The following is a 22,847-nucleotide window of genomic DNA, read 5'->3' on the forward strand; positions in this document are numbered from 1 at the left end:
CTTCACAATTGCATTCATTGATAAAACCGCTTTCATTACTGTTCCCTAATATACCATGCTCAGATTTTTAAACTGCTCTCTAATTCCCTCTCCGTTCATGTGTTTTTAAAGTAAACTTTGTTGAAATATACATACAAAAAAAGAGCACAAATCATAAGGGTAGAGCTTGGTGGATTTTCACAAAGTGAGTACACCAGTGTTATTAGCACCCCAATTAAGAGATGGAATTATAAGCATCCCAGAAGACCCCTGGACACCCCCCAGTCACTACATGCAGAGGTAACTGCTGTTCTCTCTTCTGTTGATTAGTTTTGCCTATTCTGAACTTTATGTAGATGGAATCACGCTACACAGGTCATCTATTGAGTCTTGGACGCTTTTGCTCAACACAACACTAGAGGAATTCGTGTTGTGTGTCACAGTAGTTCATTTATTTCCTTTGCCATGTAGTCATGCATGGTGGGACTCCACCACAATTTATCCGTTCTGTTGGGTCTTTTACAATTTGGAGCTATTACGAAAATTCTTATGCATGTCTTTTAATGGATAAATGTATACTTTTCTGTTGGGAATATGCCTAAGAGTGGAATTATTTCACAGAATGTGCATATGTTCAGCTCTCGTAGATACTGCCAAACAGCTTTCCAAAGTAGCTGCACTAATTTACATCCTCACTAGCAGTGCCTGAGAGTTCCAGTTACTCCACACCATGGCCAACCCTTGGTTTTGTTGGATTTCATCATAGCCATTCTGGTGGGGGTGTGGTTCTGTTGCTTTGAGGTTTTAGTTTGCATTCCTTTGACAACTAATGTTCCCATTTTCTACCTAGTTGTTTGTTTTTTCTCTTTTTGATTTGTAGTAGCTCTTTATATATTCTTTGTAGTTATATATTACAAATATCTCTGTGGGTCTTTTTTTTTTAAAATAGTCTTTTAATGAATAGATGTTCTTAATGTAGTCTAATTGATCAATAAATATCTTCATATTTTAAATCATTTTTGCATCACATTTAGTTCTGTAAAACCTTAGAGGTGTAATACACAAATATATAAAGTTGTAAAACATTAACAAATTTAAAACCTGGGAAATATAAATTTAGAAGATTTAGACCAGGGAGATAATAAGACACAAATAAGCCATATAATTCTCTGAACATGTTATAATTGAGCAATAAATATTGTTTAAAGCTGCTTAGAAGTCGAAACTCAGATGGAAGCATGGTCTGCTATCTGGCTCTCATTTATCTGAGCTCTTCAGACAGTTTTGTGAGGGTCAAGGCAGACAGGTGAGGGATGTTCTCATGGAACTGGTAATTTGCACATCAGAGCTAACCAGGTGTGTCTTCTGTTACAGGTTATTCAACGATAGTTATGACCTCCCGGTTACGTGCGTTTGGTGGAAGAATTAATAACATACGCACCTCAGAATTACCCAAAGAGAAAACTCGATCCGAAGTCACCTGCAGCGTCTGCTTTCTAGATGGCTTGGTACAGACCTTTAAAGTTAATGTGAGTTCTCCAAATTTAATTTTTTCTCAATTAATGCCCCTAAGAAATACTTTTCATCTGTTGGTTTATAAAATGAAGAGAAATTATTTTAAATTAAAAGCTTGAGGTCTCAGATCTTGTATGTTGAGATTGAACTAGAAATAACCTTAAAAACTTTGTCCATATTCTTACCTCTACCTGGCGTGTCTTCCCCGCTCTTCTTTGTGAACTGTGTGAGTCTTAGATGTTACTGCTTCTGTGACGTCTTTGACTTCCTGGGCTGATTCTCCAGTAATGGTGCCCTGTGTATGCTTTATTAGGGCCCCTGTCACATTGCATGAATAGTAGTTGTAATTATCAGGTTATATGTCACTCTTTAAACTGTGAGCTCGTGGAGAATGGCAATAGTGTCGTTTCCCCTGTGCCTGCCTCACAGCAGGTACTCATTAAATGTGCAAACGGTAAATGGTGGGTCCTTTCTGGAGGGTAGTGAGATGGTTAGCCCTCCCAGGGCTCAGGGAGGGCCTGGCTTGTCCCACCTCAAGCAGAGGCAGGGCTAGAAACGGGGTCTCCAGTCCTACATCAGCAGTAAGATGCCTGACCAGTAGCCGTCCCTGCTGCCTCGCTCCTCCCCAATCACCACTGGGCGTTCGTGACCTTTGCCTGTCTCTCCCATCCTCTGACCAGTTCTAAGGGGGTCGCCTCCAACCCCAGATTGGCTGCCAGCATCTGCCCCAGCCTGGAAAATTCAGTGTGCAATGGAAGGCGTCAGAAAGAGAAGAGAGGGTACCAGAGAACAACTGGGGGATGTTAGAAGGCCACAAGAATTTGAAGGGTGACAAAAAGTGGTCCCTGCTGGGGTCTTCCCCCACCCATGAGTTTGCCTCTTGCTGACCCCAGGTCACTGTGGACGTTGATGGCTGAGCAGGCAAGAGAAGAGGGCAGTGTGCATGAAGTCGCTGTACGGTGGCTGCTCTGTAGAGGCCCCGAAGGTCTCTTCCAGTTGCTGTAAACTGACAGCTTAGTTCAGACGTGGCTCCTTTGTTAAAATTTATGTTGTCTGTCCTGGAGCTATTCCTCAGCCATATATCTTCTTCCCGACAAGAACATGAATGTTTATTCAGCACATATTTACTGAGCACCTACTACATGCCAGGCTTTGTTCTGGGTACAAAGAATACAGCAGTGAACAAAACAGAGCAAAATCCTTGCCCTTTTAAAGCTTACATCCTAGAGGGAGGAAACAGACCATAAACAAATGTGTACTTTGTCAGGCGGTATCATGTACTTAGAAGAAAAATTGGGATAAGGAAGGTGGAAAGTTAAGGACAGGGCAAGGGTTGGGGTTGTCATTTGTCATTTTATAGAAGCAATGCAGGAGGACCTCACTCATACAGTGACACTTCAGAGGTGACCTAAAGGAAGTAAGGGGAGGAACTGTGTGGTTCTCAGGAGGAAGCGCATTCCAGGTAGAAGAAACAGCAGAGCAAAGGCCCTGAGGCGGGGTCCCCTTCCCTTACTGTGGTTGCAGAACAGGCTAGAAGCCAGTGCATCTGGAGTGTAATGAAGAAGGAGGAGGGGAGGAGGTGATGAGGCCAGAGAGTTAACAGGTGATGGGTTGTTTTGTTTTGTTTTTCCTAACAGCCGTTTCAAAAGATTTTCTTTAATATTGTAAAATATTGTGAAGGACAAGTGAGCTAGCAGACACACATGCACCAATGTGCCTTTTGACAAGATTATCCCCTACTCCCACATCAAGGTGGACGTGAGTTTGGAGAAATGAACGCAGCAGATGGTACAGACAGGAAAAACACCGATAAAAAGGATGGAATATAACACTGTACTTGGTCATTTTCCTTTGTCACAGCAGAACATTTTGGTGCAAGTAGTTAATTTTTTCCTCTTTTCCACTTAATTCTGGAGAAAAAACTCAACTTTTTTGGTAATAAAATAGGTGGGTTTTTTTTTTTGTTTTTTTTTTTGCGGTACGCGGGCCTCTCACTGCTGTGGCCTCTCCCGTTGCGGAGCACAGGCTCCGGACGCGCAGGCTCAGCGGCCATGGCTCACAGGCCCAGCCGCTCCGTGGCACGTGGGATCTTCCCGGACCGGGGTACGAACCCGTGTCCCCCACATCGGCAGGCGGACTCTCAACCACTGCGCCACCAGGGAAACCCTGTTTTGTTACTTTTTTAATGTAACTTTTTTCCTCTTGAGGGGATAGGGGGATTGTGTAGAGCCTTGTAGGTCATTCTGAGCACTGGCTCTGTTCTGCGTTGGTGAGTTTAGGCAGAGACCTGACATGATCTGACTCAAGTATCGCTCTGGATGCTCAGTCGACATTAAACTGGGGGAGGGGGTGGGGCAAGGGCTGAGACTGTTAGTCTGTGGGAGAGACCATGATGATTGGACGGGGCGGTTAATGTGGCTAAGAGTAAACCAAGTCTGGAAATACTTTAAAGGTGGAACCAGTGGGATTTGGGATGTGAAAGAGGCCTCAAGGTGACTCCCAAGGTTTTTGGCCTGAGCAGTGGGCAAGATGGAGCTGCAATTTATAGAAATGGGAAAGGCTGCAAGAGGAGCAGGTTTGGGGGCAGAAATAACTGGTTCTGTTTCGGACATGTTGAGTCCGAGATGCCTGTTACTCGTCTGCGTAGAAATGGCACTAGGTCTACAAAAGAGGAGTTTGAGGGAAGGGTTTAGGCTGGGATACATGTGTGGGTCTTACCAGGGTAGGTGTGGTACTTCAGGATCACCTGAGAAGTGAATAGACAGAAGATACGAATGAGGTTTGGTGTTCAACGGTTGGGGGGATGAGGAACAAGCAGGACGGACTGTCCAGGGTGATAAGGGGAGGCCAAGAGGGAATGAGAATCCCAGGTAAGGATGTATTCTAAGGAGGAGGAGTGATGAGCCCTGTAGAGGAGAATGCGGACGGCATCCACCCAGAGTGATAATCACGTGCCTGGCGTTCAGTGGGCACCCAGTCATCTTCAGTTACGAATGCCGTTGTTATTGTCACTGCTGCCCCCCAAGCTTCCAGCAGCCTCGTCAAGGCTGACTCACACTGAACTTCAATCTGAGGGCCTGGTTGCAACTTCGAATCTCCGTCACTTTGTATGTTTCTGCTCCTGGGGGTCATTTGCGCTGTCGCATTCAGATCCTTCAGCCCAGGTCGTCTTATGACCAGGAGCAGCCATCCTCGGGGAAGCTGACCTGGACGTCGGCTGTTCTTAGCTCTGCCCAGAGAGCGAGCCTGTCATGGACAGTGACCTGATGTAGCCGAGATGACCTCTTGTGGGGCAGGCGCCGGGCCGGGAGGGCTGTTCTTATCAAAAATGTATCTTGTTTCAATTCCTTTTGAGAACTCGGTGAGTTGTGCAGATACTGGAATGGATGAATTATGCACTCCAGAGGGGAGAGTGGCAGTGTGTTGGTAACGTGCAGACTCTGGCATCAGACACTCCTGAGTCAGGCAGTCAGACCGTCCGTCGGCTGACAGCACAAGGCACGGAGCCTCTGAGGCCTCTGTTTGCTCATCAGCACAGGGGATGGTGTTGACAGCTATGTGACATGGCTGCGAAGGTTGGAGATCATATATAAAAAGTGCAGAATACCGTGGCAGGCTCCTTGTAGATGCCCAATAGATTAAAGTTATTAATAATATATATTAAACATAATATAGAATCATACAAATAATAATTTCAACAAGGGAGGCAGATAGCTCTTTGCATCAAGAGTATCTCGTAATTTGGAGGGAGAATATCTCATGATTTAGAGTACGTGGACCAGGTCATCTTTTCCACACTGTCCTGATTCCCCTGGGATGGGAGGTGACCTGGGAAGTGGAGGAAGCAGCGGGAACCAGGGCCCTGGGGCAGGAAGGGGGATGTGTTCAGGATACAGGCGGTGCCTTGTGTTCCCACACTGTGGGCCAGATAAGTGAGACTGTCCCGGAGAAGTGGCTGCAGGAGGGAGTGACAGTTATCTAATTCTCCTCATCCTGGTCATGGTGACCTGTTTTCAGGTACATCATCTGCTATCAGGTGCTCAAAAAAGCTGCCTTTGCTGGTTCTATACATGGTCTCTTTCTGACTCACATTGCCCTTAAGTTAAATGGTTTGGTTCAAAGGATTCCCAAGAAGTCTGCCTGTTAAAGGAGAATTCTCGATTCCCCACCCCTGTGCCTTTGTGCTGGGCCGTCCGCTTGATGCCTTTTCTTAGCTCCTGCGCCTGGAGGGGGGGCGTGGCACTCAGCCCTGTCAGCCTCCCAGAACCAGGTCAGGGACTGCTTTCCCTTGTCCCCAGGTTGAGTCACCCATTTGTGTTATCCTGTGTGTGTTCACTGTGCCTCGAGTGTTCTTTGGCACTTGACACACCAGGTTATGGTCGCTGCTTGCGTAGCTGGCCTCTCCAGGAGGGCAGGAAAGGGACACGTGTTATGGCTCTGTCCCCACGCCCAGCACTGTGCCCGGTCTGAAAACACTGAGTGGCGAAGGTGTCTGAGTCCTGCTCTGGACGTGAAGTGTGGTTGAAAGTCTCCACTGGCTTCTCACCTCAGATGCCGGGGAATAGAGAAGCAGATAATCCTCCAGTGTCCCTTGCCAGATCACTTGGAGGGTATTTCCGATGGCATTTGCGTATTCTTAGCTGCCTTCCTTCATGCTGTTAGTAGAGTTTTCCTCCCTATGTATACTTGCATGGCGCCAGAGGATTAACATTTTGCTGTGGATAATCCGTGGGTAGGTCACGGAGAGTTTACTGTCATTGGGATACCTGAGTTTTCCAATTTAGACATGATCACTTGGGAATCTCAGCCAAGAGGAAGGAAGAAATCTTAGAAAATTAAATTTGTCTCATTCTCTTAAATCATATTTATCTTAGCCCTACTTTCCATATGTTCCGTGGGGCTTCTTAATTTGGAATTTATTAAATTCTTATTAATATTTCTTATTGTAGGGTACCTGTGTGCATGAAATCTCTCTGTGTGTTTTAACACCTTCTTGCCTGCAATAAAGACTTTTAAACACCAGTTCTTAATTTGTTTTAAAATTTTGCCCACTGGACCTTTTTTTCCCCTAGAAACAAGATACTGGTCAAGTTCTCCTGGATATGGCTTACAACTACTTGGGCGTGACGGAAAAGGAGTATTTTGGTTTGCAGCACAGTGATGACTCAGTGGACCCTCCTGTGAGTACCCTCCCTTGAAGACGTGCTGGGCCCCCCGCTGGGTTTGATTTTATATCTTATGTTTTCTTACCCAACAGAGATGGCTTGAAGCAAGCAAACCCATCAGGAAGCAGTTAAAAGGTGGGTGTGACCTTCCCATGTCGGTTGAACACTAGGTATTAGTGTATCGTGGCCCATTTCTCTCCTCCAATCCTCAGCGTGCCTGTAACATCTGGTACCTGGATTCCAGGCGGTCCAAGAGACGTGAGTAAGCTGACTTCTCCCTGTCTGACTTCTGAGTTAGCGGAGATGCTTCCAGATCAGCCCCCAAGGGTCCTCACCAAATATGGGCAAGAAAGGGAAAGGTGAAAGAAGACAGCTAAGAGCAAAGGAATTCCACATTTCATTGTATAGGAAAGAAAGGGGAAGAAGGAATCCTTTTTCAGCCCAGTGTGAGAGCCAGGATCACACACACACACACACACACACACACACACACACACACACTCACACACACACACACAGTCCTTTTCAACAGCACAGTTCCATTCACAGGAAACAAAGGCATGGGTAAATAGTGTCACAGACATAAAACGTGAGTGTATCCCAGCGCTGTAGGTTAATTCCCAGTTAGGTGGGTTTTCGAACCACACCTCACTGCACCCTTCACCTGGTTTTCGAACATCACGCTCTCTGTTCCCCTTTATGCACCTTATGCCCGAAACCTGGCCGACATGCAGGGCCTCACACACACCCAGAGTTACAGAACCACCCACAGGTACCCAGGTACCTGTACACAGGTACGTTCATAGGTGCACACACACCATTAGAGTCTTTGATACAATCCAGAGATAAAGACAGAGGGTACTACTGAGAAGGGAGGGTGGAGCCCATAATGAACCAGGGTACAGGAGATCAGTGAGGGAGGCAGGGTGGGAAAAGCTTGAGTTTCACAGAGCCAGAAAGTGCTGGAAAGGGCCAGTGAATATATACTGAGTAATGGAGAGGAGAGAAATTGACGCGAAGAAGAGCATGGGGTCTTAGCAACACAGTCTGATCTTCTGTTGCCACATCCAGCAAAAGAAATGGGCTAATTTTATCCTTGCAAGCAAATGGACTCTTGGCGTTGTTGCAGAAAGCCGTATTTGAGTATATTAGCTGTGTAATATTTGCTACTGTATTAATCATTTTTAGAGTTCACTTTGCATTAAAAGCATGAAATATTTTGCAGTATAAAAATGATTTTAAAATGCAGAATCAAAAGACTCAGTGCTATAAGTCTGGTGTCATCATTGGCTGTGTGACCCAAGGCAAGTCACATCTCCAAGCCTGGTGGCTAATCTGTGACACAGCGCAGTCGACAGCAGCCCAGCTTACTTATAGTCATGGCGGTATTTAAATTCAAGAGTGTACGTGAAAACATTTGAAAAGTATGAAATCATTATATATGTGGGAGATTACTTCTTTGTGAGTTTTGTATAATCTGTTGATTTAAGGATTTTTAAAGTTCCTAATACAGATAATGGAGTGCATTGTTTGAACACATCCCTAAGTTAAACATGTAATAGGAATTAGATTATACCTCATTTTATGATGATGTTGCAAAAATATTTTACTTCTTGTAGACTTGGAGATTTCTGAACACTTAACTAACTTATGCACTCCTTTTTTGAAATTAGTCCTTTTATTGATGGAAAAAGCTGTGGTCTAGTGAAAAATGCATCACTTATGGGAGAGTAGCCGCTTACGTACATTGACTTTTTTAAAGGGAAAATTTAATTTGTTTTTGAAAAATGTTGTAGGAGGTATCCCCTGTACCCTGCATTTTCGAGTAAGATTTTTTATACCTGATCCCAACACACTGCAGCAAGAACAAACCAGGTAATAATTTTTTTTTTAAGTTTTCTATTTAGTATATAAAAATGAGTAACGACTGAAAATGTACTCTTTAATTTATCACTGTGGCCAGATACTTAACTTGGGTATAACTGCACCAACAGTTACGATCCCAGTAAAAATTGGGGGGTACATGTATTGAAATTATAATCGGCGAATTCATTTTCATCTTGAGCCTCCTGATTTGGTGCCGTTCCCAGCACGCTCCCATCCACCACCTCCTACCTTCCCCTTCTGTCCAGCTGCCCCTGCATGTTGAGCACCTGTGTTCAGAGAACGCAGTTATTTTCTGCTACTGCAATCAGGAAGTTTGTAAAACAGTCATCTACCTGTCAAACAGCACAGTGTCTCTGAGGGGCTAGGATTGAGCTCTTTAGGAGAACGAGAGGTCTCTGAACTGAGAACTTTCTATCAGATCCCCTGTTGGTAGGAACTGCAAAGGAGAGGAGGCCGGGTCAGTGTCCTTCCTCCGCCTCCGTGAATCTGTGGTTCAGGCAATCCGTGAAACAGATAAGGGCCAGAGGGCTGCGAGACTTGTTTACCCCTCCAGGCTTGGCGCAGGTCCTGGCCCTGGTGTTGAGCTGGCACGTGGGTTTTCTGGATGGGGACCCGTGTTTGGAATGGAGGGGCAGGCACAGGAAAGTTGTTGCTGTTTGAACATGGGCTCTGCAAGCTCCCCTGGGCCTCTCCTTCCCCTCCCCCCAGGGCAACAGCCAACCCTTCTATTATTGAAACGTTTGTTTTTCTTAGGGAGGGAAACTCTTCCACCAGAAAAAAAGCAATGAATGTTCAGGATTATTGAATCCTATCCTGTGCCCATTGTGGCCATGAGACCGTCACCAAGGAGGAGACATTAACTTGGACATAAAGTGCTCTTTTGTTTTTTCCTTTTTTAAAAAAAAATGGTAATCACATGATCACATTTTAACTTTTAATGTGTTTAAAGGCCAAATATTAGTCTATTACTATTTTGTCTTCTTTGTACACCTCTTCCCTCTACAATAGAAGACGTTGGAGATTTGACTTGTGTTTACTATTAGGTTAAATTTTAAGCGGGTATAAGATGTCCTGCATGACTCATTGGGTAACCACAGGACATACACGTGATGCCTTGAGTTTTCCTCATAACAGCTTTTCATGCTGGTGGACTAAGGGGGAGTGTAGGACACTCAACAGGTCAACTCATAAGCCGGTGGATGCAAAGTGGTGACATGATCTATAAGAATATGTTTGAAATGACCCCACCAGGATTTCCGTACTGGAAATATTCAGGCTACTACTGAATATCAAATTCTGTTCAAGGGATGCTTTAAAAAATGTCATGATGGATTTTATAGATGTGTGTGTGTGTGTGTGTGTGTGTGTGTGTGTGTGTCTATATATATATATATATATATGTATGTATATATATATATTTGTGTGTGCGTTTTTAACCAGTGGTGTTCTTTTTGTAATCATAACCCCACAATAAAAAAATATATTTTGCTTTGTAATGCATTACACAGATATATGTAAATTACTGAAGCAGACATTTCATGAAACAATAGTAATTGCAAAGCACTCTTAAGTTTTCTATTTTCTTCTTTTAAAATGTCACTTGTGGCTCATTAAATTGATTTTACTACCCACTGAAGGGTTCCCAACCCAAGTGTGACCTGCACTGCCTAAACCAGTGGTCGTCCCTCGTTGCCCTGTGTCCTCCCTGAGATGCTGCAGCCCTAGGGTTGCGGCTGCCAGCGTACCTGAGTGAAGGGATCCCTCACGCCAGCCTAACCCGGGAGCCCTTCTCCAGGGCCCCTCTCGGTCGTTGGACGCTACTTGCATACCCCACAGGAAAACTTCTTTCTGCTGAGCCTCCCTGTCATTTGAGGGACATCTGCGGAAAGGTAGGGAGGCCAGGATGGAGAGAAGGCTCGGAGAAATGAAGGCTGCTTTCAGATCTTCCAAGGGCTGTCATGGGAAAGGGGGAATTAGGTGTGCTCGGTGGTAGCATTACAGCCAGTGGGTGGAGACTACAGAGAGGCAGATTTTGTCTGAAGACAAATAATAGACTAAATTTTGTTCTTACCGAAGTTCCAGATAAAATTCGGTTTGTCCGTGTCCCTCCTAAAAGTCACTAGTTCCAGACTGACACTCAACCCCACTACTCAACCTCCCATAGTAAGATGGGTGGTCCCCCCAGTGTGGAGTAGAGTATAGCTGTCACCTTCTGGAATGTGGGTAACAGATTTCTCTTAACACAGCAGGAGTCATGGCAGCAGCCACCCCTGTGGCTCCTACAGAGCTGGGGAATAGCCAGGACTGCCAGATCTTCTTAGCCTGGGCCAGGCTTCCACCATTAATTCAAAAAAAATATTGTTTTGTTTAGTTTTTACTTTAATGAAGAGTTTTTCCTATATTCCTGGCACTTTTTTTATTGAGGTATAGTTGATGTACAGTATTATACATAGTATCTTTTTTTAGCCCCAGCTCTGTAGCCTGTGCAAAAATAAGTTCCCCTTTAAAGAAATTTCGCTCTCAAGGGTCAAAGGAGGAGTATAGAGGTGGTATTTGTTCTTTCCTGTTTGTTTACTAAGGATCTAGGCAGGGAGGCATTTATTGCTTTTTTCTGAAGTTGAGGTCATGGATTGGGGTGCACTCCAGAAATGAGAGTTACATTTCTGAAGTCAGGCACACCAAGCATCTCTTTTAAATGACTTCCTTTATTCTAATTGCTAACCGTCTCCTTGATTATGAGCCTCCACAGTGGCTGTTTCTGATACATTTAGACCCTTCTAAACAGACTTTCATATACGGGCAGTCTCAGAATCAGGCTCTCTCAGGATTCCTAGGAGGTCTCCTAAGTTTGGGCATCATTCCACTATTCTGATCTCTTTGTGTATGATGTCCTGGGGTTGACTCAGAAACGTTGCTGAATATATGACAAGGGGTTGACTCAGAAACGTTGCTGAATATATGACAAAGTAGCATTTGATGAACAGGGGTCTCCAGGTTCCCGTCCTCCTTTACATCCCGAGGAAGACCTTCTGCTTAGCTGGGCTTGTCAGGGAAAGTCCAGATTTACCACTGGATTTTCTGTAATTCTGTTCCTTCTCTTCTTTCTCTCAGTAGCATTATAGGAGGAGAGAACACTTAATTCCAGTTGAATTTCAGCTTGGATAAATATAGGAACAAACTAGAAAGGACCAATTGTGTTCTCCTAGGTGGAAAAGATAGAGATTCCAATTTGGAATAAGAGAGAATCAGCAAATGTATGTCACACCATCTCTCGATGCTCTGGCATTCAACCCGGTAGGAGTAGTTGGTGATAATTACAGTCAAAGTAATATCAGAGTTAGGAGATGGATTCTAAGCTTTTTAGTCATTAGACGTATAAGAAATTTGTAGCATAATCAGATTGTTTTCATAGCATGCGTGTCCAGGTTGAAATAAGACATAACTGACCCCACATAACCCATACGACATCCATATCCTCATCAGTAAAAAATGGAGGTCGCGGTACCCACCGCAGAGTTCTTTACGAGGTTGAAATGAGGCGATAAGTTATGAAGTACCACACACAGCCCAGAACTGTGCAAATGCAGGGTTGTAATACCATGTGACGCATTCACATCTCAAAACACTGGCACCTTAACCTTTAAACATAGAAATTAGAAGGAATGTTGAGACTGGTTTTAAATTGCCGAAATTCTCTCTCCTGGCCCCGAGCACTCCTGCTGCATCTGTATTGGATTTCAAGAATTTTCCCTTTTGTCATCTTGGCCAGATGCTGGAATGTCTATCCCGTGTGAATCCAGGCTTTTAACAGAGAGTGGGAGCCAGAGGTCAAGTGTCACATGTGTCCCTAAATATAACGGTCTCCAGGGCCCTTCCCGGCCTGCACAGCACTGTTGATGCCTTGTGATTCCTGCTCCCTGGATGGAGGGTCCTGTGACTAACCAAGAACTTACCAAGTTCTGCCCACAAATCAAGTCCCGGGTTTTGAAGCGACATTGCTGGGAACTTACAGACAAGTGCAGGATTCACCCGGGAGGCCTGGCAGCCTGTAGATGACTGATGTCTATGCTTTTGCTCGGGCACCCACAGTTCCTGGGACACAGGAAAAAGCCCAGCTGGGTGTTTGCACCCCAGCCAAGGAGGTGTGTTCCTTAGATGCTCCACCTCTCAGTAACTTCACACAGAGGGCACATAGGTGTGCAGATGTTCAGAACAGCAGCCCCTCGGTGTGCGGGGGGCTGCCCGTGGGTCCTGGTGCTCTCAGCTACCCCGAGTTTGACTGGGAAGGTCCAGGCAGGGGGCTCTCATTGGCAGCAGCAGCAGCTGGTTGTTTGGGCTGCTTTCACCCCATCCATCCTTGCTCAGCCATCCCAAGACAGCATGTGCGGGCGGGAGGCCGGCTGGAAATGCCCCCCGCCACTACCCATTGAGACTAAAGCAGCCTCACGAGCCATTATTACTGAAGGGGCGTAGCTTTGCAGTGTACTAAACAGCGCCTGATACTTGAGACAAAAATATGTCCTTGTGTGTTTTGTTTTTCACTTGTGCAGGTCTTGTCCTTGACTCATCAGTTTCTTTTTTGGCTTATTTTAATTTGAGTATTGTGAATTAATGAAAACAATTATTTCATAGGCATTTGTATTTCTTACAACTGAAGATGGATATTTGTGAAGGAAGGTAATGAGACTTTCGCATTCTTCTTTTCCTGTCAGTTGCCCCAGACTACTGAAATTCTTGGGTTTAATCTAATGAGCGTACATTTCTGGTAACAAATCAAATGTAAACCAAGAATGGATGTTGAAAGCAGCATCCTGCTGGGGACATCTGTTTCTAGCTTGGTCTGGATCTGGAGAAGCTGAGGATTGACAAACCTCATTTCATGTTGTTTCAATTTTATTACAGAAGGTACAGTTATCTTTCTGGTAAAGACCTGAGAAACTTTAAAGGAAGGGAAGGAGAGATCCCGAATGTAAAATGGGCTTCATCCAGGAAAGCAGATCAAGCCCAATTTAGGTCCCCTCTGAGCCCCTTAGTACCCAGAGGTGACTCGTTTTCTCTCTGGGGGACTTGGCTGGAAGGCAGGAGCATCCGTCCATGCTTCAGCACTTCTTGTGCATCAGGACCATCTCCGTGGCTGCAAAGTATCTGAGAGGCTCAGGAAGGGAGGAGAAATTCCACGTCAGTGGTCCCTAAGCCACCTTCTCCAAATCCAGAGTTTTTTCTTGACTTACAGTAGACGCTGCAGCAGGTAAACGGGTGGGAACAGCCACGTCTTATTCTCATCCCTCCCACCCCCTCTTTCCTTCTACTGAGAAGGGTCTTCAGAAGCCTCCACTGTGCTTCCATGAGGGACCTGGCAGTCTGGTTGGGGAAATGAGACAAGAGCTCATGAAGCAATTGGGACCAATATGGGTGGTGGAGACCACAGCCATCATAGGTTTTAGGAGAAGGAGATGCCGGTGTGAGCTTTGTGAAGAGCGTGGATTGCTGTGATGAGTTGGGGTTGGTGGAGAAGTGAGGAGTTAAATCTCACTGGGCAGAGAGGACATCGCCTCCCCCCGCACAGTCCCAATTGGAGACCACATGCTGGGGGCCTACAGCAGAACAGAGAGAGAGAGGGCTCTTCCTGTCAAACAGAGACCTGCGTCTTGGATCCACCAGGCAGAGGAGCGCTGTTGAGGGTTTTAAGCAGGAGGGATTTGGCAGGAACAGAATCTATAAAAAAAAGGCTGGAAGAGGATGAGGGGCTTTCCTGAGGCAGCCTTCTTATATTTCAGGATAACTCTAGGTTGAAATTACCCACCCCTGTCCTGGGTCCAGGCTGCCTTCTGTGGTGATCGAACTAGTTGTGTCTTTCTTTTCTACACACTGACTTGTTTTCCCCACACGTATTTTGCAAATAGCACGTGTTACGAGATGGGCACTGACTGTGCTGGTCCAGTGAGGCTGCACCCACTACCCCTACCTCGGGAGCTTCCAGTCTAGCTCTCCAAGTATTAGAAATTGGTCGTCTTCATTTTTTCTTATGCCCCTTGTTTTGTGTGAATCAGTAGAAGCCTGTTGAGGGCCACGTCCTGGCTTAGATCCCTGACATCCTTGTCAGGCCTGCAGGCGGCCCTCATCTCTCTGGGGGTGGTGGGCTGTCAGGGTGGCATCCAGCCCTTAGTAGCCGTGGATCTCTTGACAGACTCAGTGGATCTAGTTAGCGTTTCTCCCGGGTTTGAAAGGTCTTGTTCATCCCCTCCTTCCTGAAGAGATAGGTGATCTTGTCTGTCAGATGGAGACCCTAAAGCCTGGAGAGTAAGGAAGAAATCTGTCAAAAACGTGGTGTTCTTTAGTTTTTTATTTACACCATTCTTTGGAAATGTTGTTCTTCCTGACTTACTCATCGGATTGTTGCTTCCATCTAGCCTGAACCCCCTTAGCCACTCTCCTAAGCTTTTCCCTGACTCCCACTCACCTGCTCTTCCTGTAGCAAGGACACCGGCTTAGATTTCATTGAAGCCCATCTTGGTAGGAAAGTGAATGCTCATGTTTGCTCTTCCTTTGGGCTCTCTGAGTCTCCAGATGATCGAATATATAGCCAGCATCCCTAGACATATCTGCATTTAGAAGTTCTAGCAAGAACACATGGTTACTTGAAAGATGGGGCCCCTCAGATAGGGAAGGCTACCTTCATATTTATACGCAGCTTCAGGACCAGCACACAGCACAGCTGACCAGAAGGGAGACACTGGCGAGCCAACCAGATTAGTCAGAGAGCTGGGGGTGACTCATATCTTGGGAACTTCATGGGCTGCCATGGAAACTGCATGTTTTCTCCACTTTCCACAAGGTTGCTGGGAAGAGTGCTTTTAAAATCTGGGTCCCCCCCCCCCAACCCTGCAAGCCCTCACTCCTGCTTCTGTTCATGTGTTCCTCCACCTGGCAGTGATTCCTGCCCCAGATCTGCTGGCTGAGCTCCTAGGCAGACCGTGAAATCTGTAGCTGAATGGAGAGAAGGGAGCAACCAGGATGATTTGGACTATGACAGAGATGGCGTCATTGGCTGAAACAGGGTGTCTGGGAGGGCAGTGAGCTTAAGAGGAAAGAAGGAAAACAAGTCCAACCTTGGGTTCATGGATTTCTAGTGGATGGAAGGAACACTGAGGGGTAGCAGACCATTCCCTCTAGATGGGAAGTTTCAGGAGGGTGAATAGATTTAGGAATCTTAAGTCATTGTAACTAATTAAGTAATTCAAAACTCACAGGAGTTTTAAAATTCAGAATACTTTTCTGTTTTTCCCTTCTAAGAGGATGTCATCCTTCTAGAAAGCAGGTAATCAAGAACCAGAGTCAGCAGAACTCAGGAATTCAGTTAGCCCTATGAGAAGTCTCACGTCTTTACCAGAAAGAGACAAAGGCTGCCTGCCCATTGATCTAAGAGTACACTTTTCTCACTTTTTCTCTTAGTGATATGAGCCTGACCTTTCTTGACCAGCCAAACCCTGGCCAACATTAAACCTTTAGCCTCATGGTATTTGTATTAATATATATTATTTTAAACATGGAAAAATTCTCTTTTAATTTCAAAGACTCTTGAGTGTGTTACTTTTATCTTTACTTTTTGAGATTGAGTATCCTAAAATTCTTTGTTATTATTCATGATTTTTTTAATGGTTAATCCAAGAAAAAGACGTGTTATCCATAATCAATGAGTGTTTTGGGCTGTCGTGGGTTCTGGTGACTTTCCTAATATGTTTTTCTTCTGACAGGTTAACCTGCCCTCTTAACTCAGCGGTGGTTCTAGCATCCTATGCAGTACAGTGTAAGTCACAAAGGAGCATTTCGCAGATGGACAGCTTGTTCTGACTGGTATATTAAGAAACTCACTGGCCTATCCTGTTTGACCGAGTCCCTTCCCCAGGAATCCTGTTGGGCAGCATATCTCTGGCTGTCCAGATATTTCCACTTTCATCCTAACTTAGGCTTTTCTCCAGCTCAGGGATGTTGGATTAGGGAAAGTGGGGTTTCCTCCCAGGGGAGCCCAGAAAACAGACGATAACCTATCGCACGTTACATTTTCCAGAGCCTTCACTCACAATTGGATCTGACTCTATAACAAAATCCCGGTGGGGCAGATACTTCTATCAGTCACTTCTTATAGATGTGGAAACTAAGACCCGGACAGGTTCAGGAATTTGCTGGAGGTCACTCCTGCTACTTGCTTGGCGCTACTCTGAAACACTGCTGGGATCCTAGAAGTTTATTTTTAGTTTCAGCAGAGCGACCGCTTGTATATTGGCCTGGAGCAGCAGTGCCCAGTAGAAATACAATGGGAGCCTCATGTGTAACTTTAAGCTTTCTGGTAGCCATGTTAAAGTAAAATGAAATACATTGTATTAATATATCTAAAATATTCTTTTAGTATGTAATCCATGTAAAAATTTTGATATTTTACATTTTTTTCATACTAAGTCTTTGAAAACCAGTCCAGATTTTACACTTCCAGCACATCTCAACTTGGACTAGCCACATTTCAAGTGCTCAATAGCTCTGTGTGGCTAGTGGCTGCCGTGTGGGATGGAAAGTCCAGATGGAATTTTCCATCAAGGCCTGTTTATGCTGAAGTAAGAATCCACTTCTTTAGTCACCAAAATATTATTAGAATATGTTCCACGTGAGGCCCCATGGTAGATGCCGGATGTGTACGAGGACAGGGTGCATAGCCAGATGGAAGGTAAAATATCACTTTCTAGTTAACTAGCTGTGTGAGGCCAGCGCAGTAACCAACTAGAACTCGTGCAGAGCTGCTCGAGACTTCCTGTGAGCCCCACGCCACCTGGGCTCGTTCCCCTCTTGGCCAACTGCATGGTGGGGAGTTAAGAGAGCTGGATGGACTGGTCTTGGCAGGCACTGGCTGAACTCCTCCCTCGGCTTTGGTCTCAGAAGAGGCAAAATAGCAAGAGAATGCTGACAGGGATTCCTGATGTGGCCTTAAGCCTGCCTGTTCCCCAGGAGCAAAGAACAGACATGGGAGAGGTGAAGGGCAAGGGAAGGGAAGAGGTGGCTGCATGATACCAGGAAGTAGATGAGAGACCTTTAGCAGTGACCCTGCTCACTAGTAAGACAAGACCCAGTGTTCATCTCCCCGTATAACCTACATCTCCTTCTCCCAAATGGGAGACTCAGAAGAGATGGCACAGTGACGAGCCTGGGTGGATCTGAAAGTTCCCCTCTCCCTATAATACATCTGGAACGGACCCGGCCATGTCGCCTCCATATAGGAAATGGCACGGTCACCAGTCAGCTGTATTCTTAGTAGTCACTAGACCCGGTGGACTCCATCTCTGCCAGGCTGATCAGCTGAGGAGGGTGAGTTTTCCCACATCTCAGATCAAGTCTGGTGCTCACATCTAAAGCTTCAGGTTTGAAGGCCAGGAACACTAAAAAGGACATAGCTTTGGATGCAGACTCCATTTAAATCTGGCTCTCCATCTGCTTCTAACATGGTGTTACCTCTCTGAATCTCAGTTTTTTCACATGTAAGATGGAGGTGATGATGGTGATTATGACAACTTGGAATATGACTGCTTGGTTCAAGTATCACCTCTGAAGGTGATAAGTAGAAACTCTTTAGTGGACTATTGCTGTTAACTGAGTCGATGAGAGCACAGGCTGAAGCCATAGTACCTGGGTCTTGTCTCTTCCACTTATACCTACCTGACCTTGAGCCTCTTCAGGCCTCAGCTTCATCTGTCAAGTGGAGGTGATAATAATATCTAATCGTAGGGTTGAGTGAAGATGAAATATACTTAAAGCCCTTAGAATATGCCTGGCTCATGGCAAGTGTTGTTTAACTCGTACTATATTTTGTGCCCAGAAGAAAGCTGTCTAAAGGACGGCCTGTTGTAAACAAACTACTTAGAGTACCAAATAAAATTGCTAAGCTTCAGTAGTCAGGTTTCCCTCTGCAAAGGACTGATAGAATGGGGGCTAAAGGAAGTTATGAGCACCTGAAAAGTCCAGACTAGCTGCAGTAGAGACATTAGCGTGACTATCATGCTAATAATATCATAGGTTGTCAGGCAAGCAGTTTTAAGCAGAAGTTTCTTATTCCTCCAGCCTCAAATATATACCTATACACACTTTTCCATACTTCTGTGCATATATTTCTATAAGATTAATTCTTGGATATGAAATAGCTGGATCAAAGATTAAGCCTAGGGACTTCCCTGGCAGTCCAGTGGTTAAGACCCCGTGCTCCCAATGCAGGGGGCAGTGGTTTGATCCATGGTCAGGGAACTAAGAGCCCACATGCCACAGGGCGTGGCCAAAAAGTAAAAAAAAAAAAGAAAAAAAAGAGTAAGCCTAAATTTTATCTGATACGGTTTGCCACATTGTCCCAGAGGGACATCTGATATGAAGACAAGCCTACTGGTAGCCAGTGAAGCCAAAACAAAGCACATTTTCTTACCAGATAAAAAGTATAGTGATCTGTGGGTAAAGAATCTGAAAGCACTTGATGTTGGAAGATTGCTGGTGGCCTGTCAAGGGTCTATGAGGGTCAAAGAATGAAGGGTTTTTTTAAAATAAATTTATTTATTAGTTATTTTTGGCTGTGTTGAGTCTTCATTGCTGCATGTGGGCTTTCTCTAGTTGCAGTGAGCGGGGGCTACACTTCGTTGCGGTGCGCAGGCTTCTCATTGCGGTGGCTTCTCTTTGTCGCGGAGCATGGGCTCTAGGCACGCGGCCTTCAGTAGTTGTGGCTTGCGGGCTTAGTTGCTCTGCGGCATGTGGGATCTTCCCAGACCAGAAATCGAACCCGTGTCCCCTGCATTGGCAGGCGGATTCTTAACCACTGCGCCATCAGGGAAGTCCCATGAGTGAAGTTGTTTTTATTTTTTTTGGCTGCGTTGGGTCTTTTGTTGCTGCACACGGGCTTTCTCCAGTTGTGGCGAGTGGGGGCTACTCTTCGTTGAGGTGCGTGGGCTTTTTATCGAGGTGGCTTCTCTTTGTTGCGGAGCACGGGCTCTAGGCATGTGGACTTCAGTAGTTGTGGTGCAGGCTCAGTAGTTGTGGCGCACGGACTTAGTTGCTTTGCAGCGTGTGGGATCTTCCCAGACCAGGGATCGAACCCGTGTCCCCTGCATTGGCAGGCGGATTCTTAATCACTGCGCCACCAGGGAAGTCCCCAGGAATGAAGTTTTTGAAAATACATATTTGCTCTATAATGGCCTCTGAGCGTCTGCCACGTGTGGATTCTGCAGTAGCCTCAGGTTGCACAGATAGAGCACAGCAGCTCTCTGCAAAGGGTCTGCAGCCTGGTGGGCAGGCAGATATGGACCAACTGATGCTGGCAGTGAGGGTGAGCACAGAGGATGCACTTTGTTCTCCTTGGAGGGGGAAGGAGGGTGCAGGGGGAGGTAGTGTAGAAAAGCTTCCTAGTGATGACCCCTTAAGAAGAGCCTCCAAGATCAAGTTGGAGTTAGATGAATAGCAAATAAGGGCTTTCCCAACAGAACAGCTTGATATGCCATACATTTGAGTATCTGAGACATACACTCCGTCCTGCAAAATATAAAATATTAGCCAGAAGAATGTATGGGACTTAAAAGACAAGGTACTTCCCACATAAGTGTTTATTTCCTTTTCTTTCTGCAATAATTAGCTTTCTCATGTGTTGCTTCCCCACAAACAGAAAAGCGTGTTACTCTGGAGTTCAGGGCGTGTCGTATGGTAAGTAGATAAAGAAGATGAACTGTGATCAGGGTCTAGGCTCCAAGTTACCAGCCTGAGCAGCAGTGGGCAGGTTCCTTCCTTGAGTCTCCATTTCCTTATCTGTTTAATGGGGATAAAAGTAAGGCCTGTCGCTAGGTTATCAAGAGCATCTAGTGGGATGATGTCATTGGTCATTGAATACAACTTGGAAACCACCCAGTGCTTTGCAGATGGTTTCCAGAGACTATTTAACTTTGTTTCCCCCTAGTGGTTAACATAGCTCATTGCAGAGTAGCCGACTAAGATTTCCAGGGACAACCACACTACATGGAGGTTCACTGGTGGTCTTGTGTTAAGTTCAGACATTTGTCAGTGACTTGACTAAAAAGAGAACCTTGCTGTTCATGTTTGCAGAAAGGCACAGGGGTTAGGACTGTTCGTTAATGTGATGGATGACCAAGTCAAGATCCAAGAAGATCTCCATGAGCTGATGCAACCAACAGTGTAAAATTTAACAGGACTCTGCCTTGAGGCTCAAGAAAGTCATTTGCAGCATTTGGTTGCTGTCTGGGCACATGACCACTGTCATCTGCAAATGGCCAGCAGTAGCCCGCAGGCGTGGCAGGCAGGCTGGTAGAATGGTGGGAGTGCTAGCCAGGTTCTGGTCTTGACTGCTGAAAAATAGCTCTGTGATAGGGGTAGATCCCTTCTCATCTCTGGACCTCAAGTTCTCCTTCAACATGCAGAGTTCGGATGAGGTGATTCTAAGGCTTTCTCTGGCTTTCTTCATTGGGGACCGAGCGTCGGGGCATCTAAATTACTTCCTGTAAATGCATTGTCGTACACTTCACCATGCACAAACTCACCTGTAAGCCACACTGGTGCTTACCTCATATGGCCACGACACTCCTGTTCACAGCTTAGCCACATTTGGCTGGCCTTCGTGGCCTGTGGTCCGCCCATGACCAAGTCTGTATGTGTAGGTCACTTGGCTTTCTGCCCTTTTCCCCTTCCAAAACTGAACTTTGCAGTAGCCTCTCTGCAGGTGAGTTCCAAACACCCGAGCAGCTACTATGTGCCATGCCTGGACACAAGGCCCGAAAGATGAGTCTGACCCACTCCCAGCCCTGAAGGAACAGTGTAAGGAGGACACAGATCCCTTCATTACAGCGCAGATCTCAAAGAGCAGCCCTTGTGTGTGATGGCAGTTGAGGAGGGTGAGCCCCAGGCTGAGTAGGTGTAAAGAAAGATACCCTTGCATCTGACTTTTCAACTTTGGGATGAAATTCACCTAAGCAACTACCTCGCTTCTTTCCCTTCTGAAACTGAGTATAAAGCATGACCAAAGATTTCCCCAACCCCTGCCCTTGAGACAGAGAAGGAGTCATTTGATTTAGAAATCTTCTCTGTTGAATGGCTACTCAAACAATCGTGAGTCCTTAGAAGCCTCCTGACGTTGGAGCCAGCTGCAAAAAGAATTTATTAAAACCTTTGGAAATATCAAGGTTGATATTTTTAAGAAAACGATGAAATAGGGTTTTTTGTTTGTCAAGAAAACAGAATACTAGATTAAGTGCCCATCAGAGCTAGAATAGTCTTCCTCACTCCTATTTTTATAGCAGGTGGGAGGACAGTCTTGGAGAAGGGAAGCAGGTGTCCTTCGGTCCCACCAGCCAGATCCTTGGCTGCCCACACAGGGTCCTTTTCCCCAGTCTCTTCAAGGGTCCAGATAACCAGATAGTTTGAGTTCTCAGGGCTGCTATGTGCACTTGTACAGGGTGGGCACTGCACAACTCTCAAGAATACCTGTCACACCAAGACATCAGTGAATCTTGTCTGCAGATGGCAGTCACAGATCTCAAAAGAGAAGTGCCGTTTGGCCCAAAGACCAGCCTGGGAGTCCCTCTGTAAGGCCCCCCTTCCTTTTCCCTCTGCAGTTGCTGGTCCCCAGCATGATTTCCGTGACAGCGCCAGCATCGGTCTCCCTATCTTCCGACTCCTGTAAGAATGTTCCTTCTTCCTAAGAACCGTGCCCTCAGCTGTGCCAGGGCTCAGACTCTTCAGCCTCACCCATTCCCATCCCACCCCTGTGGCCTCTGAACACCTTCTTCCACATTTCCCTGAATGCCAGGGAAGTAGGTCAAGATGCAGACAGTGGTCTCTTCTGCCCACACCCATCTTTTAGAGCAGGTTGGTCCAGTGTTATAACAACCTTGGAATACTACAGAGAGCCTGCACAGTGCCTGCCACATAGAGCATGACATTTTTCTGAGTGGTTTCTCTTGTTTTTCTTTAGCCAGGGATATGAGCGCCAATGCTGTGCTGACCACAGAGTATGGAACAGGTGTGGGATTAGAATAGAACCTAGATTTGAACAGGCTCCCCCTTCCCTCGTGGTGTGGCCTTGGGAAGACAGGATCTGGCTGGAGCATGCACGGCAGTACTTAGCCTGTAGGGATCAGGTGATAAGTGTGGACTCTGGAGCTAATGAGAAGCTCAAGTTCACGTGGTAGCAGAACTTCTTGAGAAGAGTGTTTCCAATGAATGTTTTTTCTTGTGATGCTACAGATGCTTGTAAATACAGACCGCATTGAAAAGGTG

The 22,847-nt window shown here is 45.8% G+C and overlaps 1 protein-coding gene across 1 annotated transcript in view; it reads left to right on the top strand.

The window, feature by feature from the left end:
- Window positions 1-1,356: 1,356 nt before the first annotated feature.
- PTPN3 (protein tyrosine phosphatase non-receptor type 3) overlaps window positions 1,357-22,847 on the top strand; it is a 72,034-nt gene continuing 50,543 nt past the window's right edge. Inside the window, 6 exon segments of the mRNA XM_007449792.1 lie at window positions 1,357-1,508; window positions 6,567-6,674; window positions 6,752-6,794; window positions 8,456-8,534; window positions 13,179-13,223; window positions 16,301-16,353. Of these exon segments, the coding sequence (XP_007449854.1) occupies window positions 1,371-1,508; window positions 6,567-6,674; window positions 6,752-6,794; window positions 8,456-8,534; window positions 13,179-13,223; window positions 16,301-16,353 (466 nt within the window). The 5' untranslated portion in view covers window positions 1,357-1,370.

This window comes from Lipotes vexillifer, unplaced genomic scaffold (assembly GCF_000442215.2).
Source record: "Lipotes vexillifer unplaced genomic scaffold, Lipotes_vexillifer_v1.1 scaffold230, whole genome shotgun sequence".
NCBI lineage: Eukaryota > Metazoa > Chordata > Mammalia > Artiodactyla > Lipotidae > Lipotes > Lipotes vexillifer.